Source organism: Mustela nivalis (assembly GCF_964662115.1).
Source record: "Mustela nivalis genome assembly, chromosome: 8".
Lineage (NCBI taxonomy): Eukaryota > Metazoa > Chordata > Mammalia > Carnivora > Mustelidae > Mustela > Mustela nivalis.
In genome coordinates, this window is record NC_139027.1 from 100,834,808 (window position 1) to 100,851,605 (window position 16,798).

Sequence of the window (16,798 nt, forward strand, 5' to 3'; positions counted from 1 at the left end):
ATCTTCCAGCTAGAGCCCACGCATTGGGGGTTGTATGCTGGATACAAAACTTCCTCCTGTTTTAAGGTAACGCTTCTCTATCTGTAATGTACACATGAATCCCTGGGAGTCTTGTTTTACTGCGCGCTCTGATTCAGGAGGTCTGGGTGAGGCTGGAGATCCAGCATTTCTGGCATGCTGACCGCCGACGCTGCTGCCGCCACCCCTGCACCACGCTCTGAGTAGGGAGGCAAAGGGAAAGGACTTCATGCAACAGCCCTGGCCCCAAGCAGCATGGCACCATGTGTGCACCAGCAAACACAAGCACCCAACATCATAGACCAACAGGCCCAACAGGAAGAAGCTGAACTGAGCTGGCACAAGGGTCCTCCCACGGCCAGCAAATAGTGCCACCACGAGTAAATGCATGGACCACGAACTCTTTCTTTCTCTGAAATGACAAAAGCAAACCTAACAAACATCTGCTCATTTTCATATACAAGGGAGTAGCATTGGTGGCTCCCCACTCCCCAGGGCTCACACAACGCCATGGCTGATAATGACAGGGAGAAAGCCTGTTTTGAATAAATGAATGAATGAATATGCAATAACAATGGTGACTTATCCAAAAAGAAATTATTTGTTTCAGTGGTAGTATTAGTCTTAAAAAAAAAAGAACTTGGGGGCACCTGGGTGGCTCAGTTGGTTCAGCATTGGACTCTTGGCTCAGGTCATGATCTCAGGGTCTTGGGATCAATCCCTGTGACAGGCTCTGTACCCAGTAGGGAGTCTGCTTGTGGGCTCTCTCTCCCTCTCCCTCTGCCCCTCCCTCTGCTCATGCTCTCTCTCAAATAAACAAATAAATAAATCTTTTTAAAAAAAGGAATTTACTCATTCATTCAACAAATGTTTATGGTTGTCTATGATGTGTCAGACACTGTTGTAGGTGCTGATAACAGACAAAAGACCCTGCCTGCCTACACAGAATATCACTCCAGTGAACACCAAAAGACAATGAACAAATATGTAGTTTATAGAACAGGAGAAAGGGATGTGTGCCACAGATTTTAATATATGTGCAAAAGGGGAATAACAAAGAGTATTCAAGAGTGACAGTTGGCCAGAGAGGGCCCCAAGAGTAGGTAAAAGAAAGAACTTCTTAGGCATAGGAAGCAGCAGGTGCAAAGGCCCTGTGGTGGGAGAGGGTCCGGTTTATAGGAAGAACAGCAGGGAGGCCATCATGGCTGAGGTGCAGTAAGTGAGGGACAAAATGTAGAGCTTCCACCAGTATTTTGTCTACACAAGAGGCCGTGAAAACCTCTACTGAAGAGAATAACTATCCCAAACAACTTGTTTACAGTAAGTTTAGGCAACATTCTAAACTGAATCAGATTAAATGTGGATGACTAGAGAATTCTGGAACCCCTGAAGCTGTTGACAATGAATAACAAATTAGTAAGGTCAATGAAAAGAGCAAAACACGAACACAATGTCATTTACTGCATTGTCTCCAATATAGCACTCACATAAATATTAGGGGGTGGCAGTCAGGAGGCGGCTCTTTCCTGAGCTGTCAAGCCTGGGTCACCCCCTGTTTCCAGGGACCCTTTTGTCTCCCTCCAAATGGTGTGAGCACCTGCTTCTTCTTGTCCACTTGCATCCTTTCTGGATGAAGCAGGCAGAGCCTTGGGGGGGACGGCAGCGTCTGTAATAGTTGCTGCCCGACCGGGGAGAGGCAATGACTCAGATTATAATCTTAAAGGAAGATTAATGGGAAGCAGAACTTCGTAACACCAGAGTATCATATAAATATATGTTTCTACGGCTGCAAAAACTTAATTAAAATCTTCCTTCTTTAGACAATTTAGAAAGCCACATATGACAAAACCAACCTCTGTTTATTTTAAGCTTTTATCTTGCCCAGCACAGTACCTGAAGCCTAAACATCACATGGCTGGTTTTTCTTAAGGGCACGTATGACAGGAAACCACACCTGTATTTCACTAATGGATGTTTTTCAGCTTTGATCTACTGAAACATTAGATGTTGCCCATGAGTCCTTTTCCACAGCACCAGCTAAGGGCACAAGATAGCATCTACACACACACACACACACAAACACAGAGTCGCTTCCCTCTCTCTTTATCCTGTTAAGAAAAGGAGCCCTGATTCTAAAACCTACATAACAGACAAAATAAAGCCAGCTTAGGTATAAATGTTTCACTCAAGAGTTTTAGGACACACAGAATTTACTTTTGAACCTTTGCTCTGTATGTCATGTTTCTAAAGCGGAGGAGACTAATTCTTGAGTACTTACTACTGCACCAAGCACTGTAACTCACGTTGTACCCACCCAGGCCCCTAGGAAGAAGCTCTGATGTCCTGCATTCTGTGGGTCAGGAGCACAGGATAGCATAGACGCAGAGGTCTCTGTACCCACTCACAGAGCTGATGTGGAATTAAGTGGGGCCAGGAACCCAATTACACTGGACCCCAAGGTCCATGGAGGGGTGCTTTTACAGTGGCAAGATATGACAAAAGGCATCATAGCAGGACTGGGTTTAAATCCAATTTCTGCCACATATTAATTGAACAATTGTGGTAAGTGTCCCACTCTCTGAGCCATGGTGTCTTCACGATCCTAATTTTGGGGTTGCCATGAGGATTAGAAATGATATAAATATGGTGCCTAGCACCTTTATAGAAAGCCCCTGAAAATACCATTAACCTTAATCAATGATAATTAAGAACTATTATTTCCTCTAGCTCTTTGCGACTCGAAGTGTAATTGCAGAACCACCAGCATTGGCCTCGTGACCCGGGAGACTGTTGGAAACGCAGACTCGCCAATGCTGCTGTGGACCCCCTGAATGGGAATCTGCATTCTAACAAGATTCCAGGTGACTCTCGTGTGCATAAATCTTTGTGGGGCAGTGCTCTCCATGACACCAAGGTTGCTGAACTGAGAGTGAGCTCCCAGGCATTCGTGGCCAAGGTGTACATCTCATTCTTCAGCTATCTTCCTGATGTGACCAGTCACATGCTGACTGATTCATGAATTCTCTAGCTTAGTGCACCTGTGCCTATGCATTCCGGGGGGGTTGGGGGACACCAGCACTGACAACCCAACCACTTTCTCTATGTGAATACATTTGCGTATCAGTAACCAACTAGAGCATTTCAAAAATATTGTGGTCAGACTGGGTCAAATCAGGTACTGTTGCCTAAGAATACCGATTCAGGTAAACAGGTAACGTAAATAAAGCATTGGAGGAGAAACAAAAACATGAAGAACTTTTGCATTTGGAGGGCTAAAAAATAGGAAAATGAATCTCAGGGCTCTCTGATCACAAAATGTCAATGTGGGGATTTTTCCATCAGCACCTTATATTGGGACCATGCTTTGTAGTGTAGGGAAGGCTTTCATGTGCTTTATCTCCTTCAACCATCAAACAGCCCTGGACATCAGGTTAACCAGCCTCTTACGAATACTGAGGGGGAGAGATGGTATCCTTCGTATGCTGCTGCCAAATACTATGTTATAGGTGTAACGATTTTTCACAACAGGACAGTCAACAAGCCAACTCTGCAGAGTAAGCCAACTTCGCCTCCAATCAACACGCTAGTGTCGAAATTCACTTTCGAGAGCTGGTTGGCCTCAAACCAGAGCAGGTGTGGATTCCCGGAACCAGTGGGGACTCCTGCACTGGCTTCTTCTTCTTTCTGGGCAGTAGATATTTACCCTTACACAGGCCAAGGGCTCTTGCCCACTGGGTCCAACTCTAGATGAAGCCCCTTAGCTTTCTCTCCTGGGTGATCAGCCCTGCAGGTCCCCACTGTAAGTTCCTCCCCACCCTCAGGCCATTGACAGTGTGGCTTTACCTGCGTGGTGACGTCTAGGGGTCAACTGCTCAGTGCCTTCCCCTGGGAGGGTCTAGACCAACAGGTAAAACAAACATCTAACTCTGTTTTTGAGAATAGACTCGACCCTTAAATTAATATCAAGGAAAGGAACCCCAAACAATCTTCTCCACTTCAGACTGGGATGGCTGTGAGACATGATCTTTGGAAAGACCCCAGGAACGTACGTCTGTCTGTGCTCTATAGGCGGCAACAGGCATACAGAGAAGCCAAGGGGGCCTGCGTGGAGGTCATGTCAGTCTCTGCAGATGAAGACTATGGATTCTGAGTCATCCAAAGAACACTCCACTTGAAAAACTATGATGGCTAGAAAGGAAAGAAACAGGGAGCACCTTCAACGACTCACAGATTCCCCACACTAACACGGGGATTTGTGGCCGAACTACTTGTGGTCTAACACAGTTGCATGAGGGCATGAGCACTGAGTGGGCCTGGAGAACAGTGATGCAAGATTATGAGCTGGTTTATGGGCCCGTATTTCCAGCTTCCCTTGGAGAGTTTGCAGAAACATTATCAGGGACCTTTAAATGTTAGGGGTCTTCACCGTGGGTCCCTTTCTGTGTGTGCCTGTGTGCACATATGTGTACATGTGTGTCTGTTTTCCTGCCCGACAGGTCTAGGGGAAAGAAGTCAAGGGAATAGCTTGAAGATGGGGCATATTAATTTGGATGGGCGTAGCATAGTATTTTGATACTACCTGGCAGAGGGGGCTTGGTGACTGTTTTAATTCATAATCAATCCCTCCAGGGACATCTCCCAGACCCCTCTGCCCAGCTTTCATCCAGAAACCCCGAGGTCATTTACACGGCATGCACTAATCAGGTGCCTGAGATCGTAAGAGGTGTAGAGTCTTACCTGCTGATGCAGTAGAAAGCAATGAGCCGGAACAAATCCGCAAAACTGATTCCTGAGCCTTCCAGGGAAAAGGCTGCAAAAGGGAAGATTTCGGAAACCAGCTGAGTATCCCGGGGAATTGTTTTGGGAAAGGAAAGGCCCTCTGCTGTTGTCTGCTGCATGTGTAGGACCCTCTCAAACCAGCTACTGTGCAGCTTATCAGAACCAGCTGTGGCGAGGATGTGTGTCACCCAGAAACAGACCAGTAGAATCCATGGCCTAGAAGTCCAGGCCCTGACTCATGCTCTAGTGCTTGGTAAACAGACCAGCACAGGCACAAATTGCACAACTATCTTTTTTTTTTTTTTTTTTTTTTTTTAGTTTAAACACATGAGGTACTTGGGTGGCTCAGTCCATTGAGCGTCTGCCTTTAGCTCAGATCATGATTCCAGGGTTCTGAGGTTGAGTCCCACATTGGGCTCCCTGCTCAGCAGGGAGTCTGTTTCTCTCTCTCCCTCTGCCTGCTGCTCCCCCTGCTTGTGTTCTCTCTCTGTGTCAAATAAATAAATAAAATCTTAAAAAAAAAAATTCAAACACGAAGTTGAGGAGGGGCCAAGGGGCTGGTCAGGCCAGCCTGCAAGGCCATGAGCATACAACAGTGCTGGGGAAACACCGAAGCCCCCGCTGCCCTTGACCCTCTTTGGGTAGATGGGTAAACCTACTGGGTCACATTCCTCTTTTCCAAAATAGGCCACCTCTGGTTAAGACACAAGGCCAAGGGAGTACAAAGCTTGGAGGAAAACACAAGGTTCTAGTAAATTAGCTCTGGGGTAAATTCAGCAGGGAAGATTCTAAAACCCATTTACTTTGAGTGCCCCTACCCACCACCACAAAGTGCACAAGCTTCCCAGCGACCATGAGCTGGCCAGACAGTGAGCCATCTTGCACATGTTCCCAACGGCTGGACAGTGAGGGTTTGACTTTAGATACTTACACATTTGCCAACCACTCCTCACGCCGTGTCTGCCAAAATGCCACTCAGGCAGTCATCCTTCCAAAAACATTCCAAATAGCCTCAGCCTTGTGAAGATTTCCTCGGTTTCTCAATCAGTTTTTCTCCCTCTTATAACACTCTGAATCCTCACTTACATTGTTTGTTATCTGCATATGTTGTTTTAGTTTGCTTATCAGTATCTCTGTAGCACCCCAAACACACCTATGCCTCTACATATACACCATTACAGACAGAAACAGAAACAGCCACGTGCACAACAATTAACTAAATAAGTAGGGAGAAGCCGATGTGGGGGTAGGCTAACCTCTCCGAGCCTTGGTTTTCTCATCTGTACAATGGACAAGAATAGCAGTTTCCCTCTCTCTCAGAAAGGTAGAAGTGGAAACTGAAATTTTAAAACATGGAGTAATTGTATGTAAGTGTTGAATCACTAAATTCTATTCCAGAAACCAATATTACACTGTGTGTTAACCAAGTCAAATTTAATTAAAAAAAAAAAAAAAAGTAAACAAACACCAAGATCTGGGCATTAGGTATGCTGGTTGCTACTTTCTCTTAGGTGTCATTCTCTTAGCTGACAGACCAAAGAAATACATGAGTACACTAACCTATGTAAATACATTTGACTACCGATATTCCCTGCATGTAGCCGTCTGTATGGATATCAAGAGAAAAATGAGTTCTTACTGATGTCTCCAACACTAATCCTTACCACATGGATCATTCTAGTCTATAACCTCCCCCTCTAAGAGTGAAAAACATGGCTCCCACCATCCATCATCATTTACTTCACTGTTCAAGTCCAGTATCCATGTATAGTGGTGTCCGAATTGTTAATCTGTTTCCCTGTGGGAGGCCACTTTTATAACTACAGTATCATACTCATGTGGCATTCCTTTTGCCATAATACCATTTAGTCGGGTAAAATCTGTTTATTACCTAAAAAAATAAAATAATAATACAATTACATTAACTTAAGAATGGGGTAATTCATGTGAAAGCAGTCCATACAAATACGAGCTGGTCTTTACTATTAAACCATATTGTCCAGATGTTATGACAAGGTATCTGTGTTTCTAGCAAGTCCTTCCTTTCCCAATCCCCCTCCATTCACACAGAAGCTAGGCCCTGGCCAGGAAGGGCCAGCATGGTGGGACCAAGACCTGTGGTAACTAGTAACAAGGGAATGCTTTGCTCAGACCAACTTTTTCAACCATGGTAAGTCCTCTGGATGGGAAGAGGGAACTGATACAAATCTTGACACAATACGGAGGGAAAATCTTCAGCCAGGAGGAAGCTAAGATGAACACCAAGAAAGCTTTAAAGTGCTAACACTAACTGTACTTACTGTAGGGGGGCGAGGAGGGGGTTTCTAGGCTAACTTACCAGGCTTCACTCTGGATATGAGAAGGGATGTAAAGACCAGTTAGATCTATCACTTCTTGGCTAGCCAAATTCTGAAAGCTACTGTAGCATTGACTTTCCTCACTTAAATTTTTATCCATTGTCTTTAGAATGGAGGGTTTGCAATCTATCTTGTGATTACCTCCTCATGCAAATTCACAGGTATGAACCACACACCAGGGTCACTGACCACTCGTGGAGGTTTTCCTGGGCATCAGTAACCTTGTAAAGCCTGGAGGAAACACATCACAAGGCCCAGGTTGACAGCTGAACCTGAGGCTGACCTCAAAGAGGCTGGCAGGTTTCACTTCTGCTGGAAATGTCTCCTCTAGACTCTGTGAAGGCCATTTGGTTCAGAGAGACCATGAACTCCAGGCTGAGTATAATCCCTTCCCTGCTCTTCAACTGACCTCAGTACCTCACTTCCCTCAAAAGTGGGGACTGAGGCTTGCTTAGGTGGAAACTGGGGAGCAAGCGAACATCGTGGCCTCAGTCTTGCTATAGAGAGAGTCACTGGGCTTCCAAACTCACCACTCCTGGCCTTCCCGTCTCAGCTTGTTAACCCATGCTTTCTTTCTTTCTTTCTTTCTTTGTTTTTATTATGTTACATTAGTCACCATACAGTACACCATTAGTTTTTGATGGAGTGTTCCATGATTCATTGTTTGTGTGTAACACCCAGTGCTCCATGCGATCCGTGCCCTCCTTAATACCCATCACTGAGCCAACCCATCCCCTCACCCCTCTCCTCTCTAAAACCCTCAGTTTGTTTCTCGGAGTCCATGGTCTCTCATGGTTCATCTCCCGCTCAGATGAAACCTTCCCCTTTGGGGCAAGGAGTCACAGCAGATCCTCTCCCGGAAGCTGCCAATACATCAGCAGTATGTGTTCCCTTTTGTATTTAAAACATGGCCCTCCACATTTTCAGGGATTGCTGAATAGCAGAAAGAAAACCAAAGCCACCTTTCTCCCTTCAAAACTTCTGACGGCTAATTTCTTTCCAGAGGGCTGGATTCTGCCTCTGATGAGGGGCATTTCATAGACAACTGAACAGTGATTGTCTGGAGGGAACACGTCCGCTCAAGGGTAATTCACAAAGATGTGCAGACACATGCCTTCGCATGCCATCCTATAAAAAGGCCCAATCGCTACAGCTTGTCCTGTGGGTTAGTCATCAGTAAACCTAGGAACCAAATCCATGCTCTACTTAACTGGGGAGGGGAAAGAAAGCCAACCTGCCATGTGCCAAGCAGTGGGCTGCACACAGGCTGTTTACTTAAACCATTAACAGCTCCCTGATGCTGCCATCACCCCATTATCCTGACAAGAAAACCAAGGCTCCTTGGGTCGGTTACCTGCCCAGTCACCGAGTGAAGAAGGAACTGTGCCAGGACTCAGTCTCATGTCTGTCTGTCTGTCTGTCTTGAAGGGCAAGCTCTGTCCACTTCCACTTGCTTGGGTGATCAGAGGCCCTCCCATCAACCAGGACTTCGCCATCCAGCGACCACTTACTGTACGTGCTTTCCTTTATGGTAAATTCCTTGAGAGGGGCTCCAAATTCACAGGGTAGGCGAAGGGAGAGAACCTTCTTCTGCATTTTGGTGGATTTACGAACCAGGAATATCTAGTGGAGGGAAAAAAAATTCAAGCTGAGGAACTATCTAGAAGGTGAGAAGCTGAGCATGTGATTTCCTGCACACGCAATGTCCATGACTAGAATGTCCTTCATAACTAAACCTCAAGGCTCAACCGGGGACACTACTGCCAGCGAAAGGGACTCTCAACAAGCATGCCTCAGCTGCCTTCCTTTGATCACTGGCTTCTCAAGAATCCTACTTTCCCTTTGACAGAATCTTCTCCAGGAGACCAATGCTCCCTCAGTCTGCAGAAGCAATTTCAGTTTGGTGATTGTTTTATAGCTCTTGTTATATGTTCTCTAGACCACGTCTTCCGTGGGCACCATGGTTGATGAACCCAGATTCTAAACAGGAGTAACATGGCTAAACACTAGGAGGTAAATTGGGAGTTCACTGGCTAATTTGGCTCACGAGTATATTTATGAGAGAAAATTAAATTCGTGGGGCATCTGAGTGGTTCAGTTGAGCATATGACTCTTAATTTCAGCCCTGATCATGATCCCGGGGTTGTGGGATCGAGCCCCACATCGGGCTCCATGCTTAGTGGAGTCTGCTTCTCCTGCTCTCCTTCTGCTCCCCCACCCTCTCTCAAATAAATAGATGAATCTTAAAAAAAAAAAAAAAAAAAAAAAAGGAGAAAGAAAATTAAACTTATTTCTAAGAGCGAAAAAGCAGGTTTTTAAAATTAAAATCAGAGTTTCTAGCTTGTCTTGGAAAACAGCATGATATGGCAAAATCAGGTATGGTGAAACAATTGCTGGAGCTAAAAATGGCTGCCCCATTAGGGAGGTAGGGAGGTAATGCTTTGAGGTTCCCCCAAGCCAACACCAGAGCTGCAGGTCCATTTGTCACCCCAATTTGTGACAATCTCTCTCCCAGTTCTAATACTATCTTCAGGCGTGTGCTTTAAACCAACCCAACTCCCGCTGTCCAACTTGAGCCGCCATTCTGGCCTCCGACACTGCAGAGGCAACTATGCCCTATAATGCTAGGCACTGCACAACTCCAGGGGGAACCAATTCCCTAGGCTATAAATCAAACGGTGTCCCCTAGAGTGTGCAGTGGAACAGCCTGGCTGAGTTCTGGTTCCCTTCTGGATGGAGCACATGGCCCTTCTCCAAGGATCCTATCCTGTCTTGTTTCTCTAACCACTACTCTCTCCCCTGTATTCGGACACTGTGCTCTCTGCTCCCTTATTCTTATCATTTCACCTCATCTTCACTCCCCTCCGTATGTCCAGTCAGTATCTCCCAAGAAAATTCTTCTGGGTGGAGGTGGGAGGGCGGCTCTGGGGATTGGGTGTCTGCTGAGAGGGAATTAGGAAGACCTTTGGGTTCTCTCTTCTCTCCCAGCAGTCACAGCGAGGCAGCCATGGGAGAGAATACATCTAATAGCCAGTTCTGGGAGTCATTGCTTTTGGGACACCCTAAAACTGGAAAACTCCAGTTTCTATACCTATGGGTAGAAAAGCCCAAAGCCCTGCTGGGAGCCAGCGGTTGGTTGGTGGAGTAGACATTTCATTCCTTTCATTCCAGGTGGGTGTCTCCCTGAAACCTGGGGGTCAGGGAGAATAAAGTCTCATTTCCTAAATGTCTGCAGCTTTAGAACAGAGAGTCAGGCCTGTAGACCAAATCTATCCTGCGGCCTGTTTTTATAAGTAAAGCTTTATTGAAACAAAGCCACACTCCTTCACTTACATGCTGTCTGTGGTTGCAGCTGCACAATGAGGCAGAGCTGAGAGGTTCTGACAGATTCTATGGCCCACAAAGCCAAAAATATTTACACTTTGGCCTTTTACAGAGAGTCTGCCGATTCCTGTCCTAGGATGGAGAGGATTAAGGACCCATGAGACCATGGCAGGACTTTGAAATCTTCCTTCCTCTCACACCTGCTTTTCCTTCTCTTCAGCATTCTTGCTTCTGGTGCACTCTGGCCTATTCTGACCCATGCTGCTCCCTTCCTCCGCCTGCCCTCCGCCTGCCCTCAGCTTGCCCTACCTCGCCAGGCAGGTCCTGTCCCGCGATCAAGTAGGTAGACAGACAGAACATTCTGCCTGACTTGTTCCCCACAGGTCTCAGCAGGAATGGACGCGCCCCATGCTGGGAGGGAAGCCAGGAAGAGAAGGGAACTGTTGCTTAGCAACAGGGTGACCTCCCTCTTCAGAACATTTGTGCAGAAATGCAGGAGCAGACAACTTGACCTCCAAAAAGAGGGAGCCCCACAGACATGGGTCCTGATCATACAGACCCAGACTAGAGCCAACGACCTGGCATGTTGGCAAGGAATTTTCCACAAAGATGATTAAATAGTGCACCTAATCACCCTGAGCATGTTCCAACATTAGTCTCAGTCCCGTCTGTTTCTGTCTGATGAGAAACAAAGACTCACTTATAAGTCAAAAAATGATAACAGAGAGGCTCTGGCTGATAGGAAACTCAAGAAAGTTCATTTTTATGCCCAACTGCCACAACGTTCTCAGCTGGCTATGATGGAGGGTCCCTCCCCCCTTTTTTCCCTTGCTTCTCCATTTTTTCTTAGTTTCTATCTCTTGTCATGAGTTGTTCCGAGTCTTACTTTGTCTGTGATTTATTGTATTTATCCTTTCTTTGGAAGTAGATATGGTGCATAAGCATTGTCCAATACAACTTCCTGTGTTGGAAACATTTTATACTCCACACCATCATCCTATGGGGTAGCCTCCAGCTGTCTATGGCTAGTGAGCCCTTCAAATGTGGCTAGTGCAACTGAGGAGCTGAATTTCTAATTTAATTTAATTAATGCAAATTTAAATAGCCACACAGGGCAAGTGTCTACCATACTGAACAGCATAGGACACCAACCACAGAATGACATTTTTTGAGGAACCTCTATAGAGTCGTGGAGTGGTCTTGATTAAGAGACTGGTGTTGGGTAGACAGTAGCTGAAGAAACATAACTGGGCCATGAGCCCTGTGGGAAGTCACTGAGGAAACCCAAGAGAAACAGGATTACATCAGCAACCAGAGCAGACAAGTCTATGGACACAGAACTTTGGAACTTTTGAAGTCCGAAGTTGGACAGCTAGGCCCTGGCAGGGATTCCAGGCTCAGAATGAAAACAATAGGGGCAGCTGAGGACCCCGAAACCAGGTTCATCCTCAGTGTTGAGGTCCAAGAAGTTACCCCAGGGCCTCCAGCCAGGGGCCCTCCTCATTACCCAGATGCTCTGTCACCCTACCCAGTCCTGGATCTCCCTCTGTAACTGAGTCGATGAACACAGAAAGACAAATTGTGAAGGGTTCTTTTCTTCAGGCCTGCCTCCATATATCCCACAATCCCCTTGCACTGCGACCCAGGTGCACACTGGAAGGCTTGCTCCCTACAGCCTAGGAAGAACTTTCTGGAACTCCAGGTCTTTCTCTTGAAGAAAGCAGCAGCCCTGCCTGTCTCAACCTGCTTCTCTGAGATTCTGAGTCTTACCCCTGGAGGCTGGGACTGGAGGATTTGTGCTGCTTCCTCCTCACTCAGACTCAGCTGCAGCCATATTGGGTGGGTGTGGAGAAGCCGGTCCAAAATGCTGAGCCTGTTGGAGAGGCTATCATAGCCAGAGTCCCGCGGACAGGTCTTCACATCCTTTTCTTCGGAATAGCCATCATCCTTGTGTCTTACCATGCTAGGAGAAAGAGAATTGGCAGGGGTCAAATGGCCGCAGCCCCATTTCTCTGACAAGCAGACCGTCCTACAGTCTCTAGGCTAGACCTGTCCTAGCACATACTCCCTCTTTCATTCCCACCTCGCTTCCCCTCTAGCCTGAAAGTTTTCTGGGGGGAAGGCGTCCTATCAGCGCTCTCTCCATATCTATACCATTAAACAGAATATTTGACAGACCCAACAGACCTTCTATTTCTAACCCAGTTTTCAAAAGGTTCTAAACATCCCGAATGCTGTCGAGTCTGTCTTCTGGCATAAACCATTTCACAATTTGAGCACAGAACCCTAAATGCTATGTTCCATAGGGTAGCATGAGGTTCTAGGGCTCTAAAGCATATATCATAGGTACCACCGTGGCATGCTCAAAAAGTGAAAACAAAACATTCACACTCGTTCATGCACACTCATACCCACATGAACTGGATTTCATTTCTTTTCACACACCGAGGCACTTTTGTTACTACCATTATTTGTAATAAAACCTCACAGTTGAATAATGCTGTGCTATTTATAAAATCATACTAACATGAGTTCATTATTGCCATAAAGTGGAAATAGCCCAAACTTCCATCACCTAATGAATGGACAAATAAAATGTGGTCTAACCATACAATGGAATTTTATTCAGTCATAATATTCATTCAATCTGTTTATGAATGGAGTACTGATCCACACTCCAAAATGGCATGAACTGTGACGACTTCATGCTAAGTGGAAGCAGCTAGACACAAATATTGTGTGATTCCACTTATACAAAATATCTAGACTAGACACCAAGAGAGAAACAGAAAGATTAGTGGTTGCTGGGACTGGGGGCAGGGGCCGGATGGGTATTGGTTGCTAATCAGGATGGAATTCCTTTTTGAGGTAAAGAGAATGTTCTGAATGGAGACATGCTGATGGCTGTACAACTCTGTGAATGTGCTGAAAAACAATGAATTATACAGTTTAAGTAAGGTATGCGGTGCGAATGACATCTCAATTAAAAAACGTCTTATTGATTTCCATAGTTGCCTTTGGTGCCAAAACTAACCTTGTGACTGCGTATGCAATTCCCTTTTTATGAATGAGAAAACTGGGGCCCAGGATGGTATCGGGCTGCCCAGAATTATAAACACTCATGAAATGGCAGAGCTAGAAATTCAAGAGGTCTGGTGTTCCTCCAACTCTGCAGGTAACAAGTAAGATCATGAACACAGGCGAGCTTGTATCTATGTGCTGTCCGTTGTGTGCCAGACCCTTTGCAAACATTCTCTCATTTCCTTGAAAAGAGTCCCCAAAGGCAGGTATCAGGAATCCAGTGTTTAAAAAAAAAAAGCAGGGTGGATACGGTGGACAGGGAAGCCCAGACTGCTTAAGTAACTTGCTCAAGGCAAAGATATGCCTCTGATAAGAGTGAGCAGGTAGGCATTCCAATCCAAGAGTGCTTGGTTCTGGTGTCTCTATCCCTCTCCCATGCCCTGGGTCTCAGTGAGCTGGTCATCAATCCCTGTCTTGGAGTGGCCAGTGAAAAACATCAGATCTGATTACTCACATTTGAAGGGGCAAGTTCAGCTTGGGGTTCTAATAGTTTTCAAACATCTAAACCCCAAGAAACCCAAATGTGTGGCCTGAATGAAGTTTTCAACATTGCGAATGATGATAAAGTCAAATTGTAGGCAAGAGTGGGAAAAATGTAAAAAAAAAAAAAAAAAAGTGTGTTCTTCCCCCATGTACCACTCTACTCCTAAGAGGTGGGACTGAATACAGAAGAAGCCAACTTAAGGCAGTAGACTGTTTTTGGGGAAGCAAGCTCAGTATCAACTCCCACAAGGATAAGTGCACCAGCTGGCCAGAGACCCCCATCCCGACTTCTTCCCTGCACATTCTTGACTTTGTACAGATCTGAAGAATCTCATGCTTCCATTCAAGATTTACATTTGTTTCCCCTTAAAGTTTACCTTTTGCTACCACTTTCCAGATGGGAGTGTCTGAGCCAAAAAAGAGCAGTTTCTCCTTCTGCAAATGCTCCCCCATCCCCTTCCCGCCCCAGGCCTCCAGGTATTCTGAAGTGAATCTTTGCAGCTCTAAGAACGCACTCTTCAAAACGAAGCTGCTGTTAAAATTCCTTTCTCATGAGGCCAACGAGGCAACTTGAGAGCAGTGATTCTCAACGCTGGCTGCCCATAAAAACTGCCTGGAGCTTAAACATGTTTTGATGGCCAGACTGCACCCCAGATCAAATAAATCAGACACTTTTTGGGGCGGGATGCAGGCATCAGAATTTTACAAATTTCCCCAGGCAATTCCAACTTGTAGCCAAGTTTACAACCACGGCATTGGATTGGCACTTGAGCCAGAGAAATCTCCTGGGGTTTGTTAAGCTGCAGATTCCTGGTTTCAGCCCCAGAGGGTCTGATTCTGCAGTCCTGGGGTGGGGCCCTGCATTTCTAACAAGCTCCAGGAGACGCTGATGCAGCAGTCTGGGGAGCATTTGCTTAAGACCGACGAGCAAAATGTGCTCTTGAACTCAGAACCAATGAGGTGGGGTGGTTTTTTGCAGGGGGGCGGTGCACGCTGGTAACATGACCCCAAAAGAATTCTCCAGACCTAAGTAAACCCTCCATTCCTGCCATCTCGGCCTGGTGCTATTTTACCAAGAGCAATTTTTACTGTCTCTAACACACCAATCCTAACGTTCACGTGTGTGGTGATTAATATGTGGACACTTCTTCCTTCCTGAGACGGACACATCCTTGAACAACCTCAGCTGTTCAAGAGGTAAAGAGTCTTTGTCAGCCTCAGCCTCAGCCTGAAATGCCCGGGCCCAGACGGGATCCATGAATGAGATCCATGGGGCTTCATCAAGGAGCAACCATAAATTAGATCTTGTCTTTGCAAATGACTAAGCTAATGCATTTCTTTCACCATCAGATATTTGAGGTTGGTAGTATATTATTATAAGATAGGTTGAAAGAAAGAATGAAAAAAGACAGATTGGCTTGTCTTAGAGACAACCTTCAGGAAAGAACTAATGAGGGAAATGAATCTGTATTGGACGCTGTTGGTGCCCTGCCCAGTTCCCCTTTACTAGACTAGGGACCTGTGCCCCCACTGCCGTGGGTGCTGGCTGTCCCCTTGTCCTACGCATACCCAGAAAATTCTGTGCTCCCTTGGGAGCAGATGCACTAATGACATACTGAGACAGGGCATAGAGGAACGACCTTCTTGCCTGAAGGTGAGACAACCCCCGGGTGCTAGTCATGTGGCAGAATTCCCTGTAGGATCAGGCTGAGGTTACCCTCCAGCTGCCCCCAGATCTCTGCCTGGTTTCCTACTCATCCCAGATGGCCCTGCTCACCCCTTCCCAGGCTGCTCCTGAGACCCTATCTCAGTAAATTACAGCACAGGGCTCTGCATCAAGGAAATTCAACTTAAAACAGAAGCTGATGAGAATAATAGAAACCAGTGATTCTTTAAACAGATGTCTGCCGCATATATGGGGGGAGGGGCAAAGAAGACTGGTTTATAAAAGATAAGTCGTTGTGATGTAATTCAGGAGGTTCTAATGATGACATGGTCACGGGAGGCCGGCCACTACGTGAGCCCCACCTCCCTTTTTGAGCTTCGCCTTTCTAATCTGCATGGGGTACAGGGGTACAGAACCCCTCCAGCATGGTGTGGAACTGATATGAGCAAGAATGCTGAGTAGGTACTAATCATCAGCAGGGGAAAGGTTGTGAGGGAACAGAACATTCACATCTTCAAATCTCTGCCCACAGATTACTTATCAGGAAGAGGAAAGGTACCCTGACAACACAGGAAATCTGTGAGATGCCATCTTGTTATTTTTTAAAGATTTTATTTATTAACTTGAGAGAGAGCAAACTAGAGACAGAGGAGAAAGAGAGAGGGAAGCAGACTCCCCGCCAAGCAGGGAGCCTGATGTGGGGCTCCATCCCAGGACCCTGGGATCATGAGCTGAGCCTCCCAGTTGCCCCTGTGAGACACCATCTGAACCAGGTCAATCGCATCAACCCCTCCAATAATCAGGCGCCTGATATCATGTCCCCCTAATATTTGCTCTGAGAAGGTCATAGTAACATCTAGGTCATCTTCCTGCCCCCAAACATGTTTAACCTGAACCTACACAAGAAAAAACAACCAGACAAATCCAAATTCAGGGACTTTCTGCAAAACCACTGGCCTGAACTCATCAAAATATCAATGTCATGAAAAATTTTTTAAACGGCTTGTGGGATTATTATAGATAAAAGGAAAATAAAGAGATGTAAGAGAGGTAACTCCACTGAGTGCACGGAATTGATCACACGTGGCAT

The 16,798-nt window shown here is 46.0% G+C and overlaps 1 protein-coding gene across 17 annotated transcripts in view; it reads right to left on the bottom strand.

Annotated features, from left to right (window-relative positions):
- The window catches only part of RIN2 (Ras and Rab interactor 2), a 221,975-nt gene that overhangs the window by 30,932 nt on the left and 174,245 nt on the right, over nt 1-16,798 (bottom strand). For all 17 annotated transcript variants that reach the window (XM_082743157.1, XM_082743160.1, XM_082743156.1 and 14 more), the window contains 3 exons: nt 12,249-12,441; nt 8,666-8,777; nt 4,756-4,828 (listed from right to left, as the gene is read on the bottom strand). In XM_082743157.1, the coding sequence (XP_082599283.1) occupies nt 4,756-4,828; nt 8,666-8,777; nt 12,249-12,441 (378 nt within the window). The remainder of the gene's footprint in view (nt 1-4,755; nt 4,829-8,665; nt 8,778-12,248; nt 12,442-16,798) is intronic.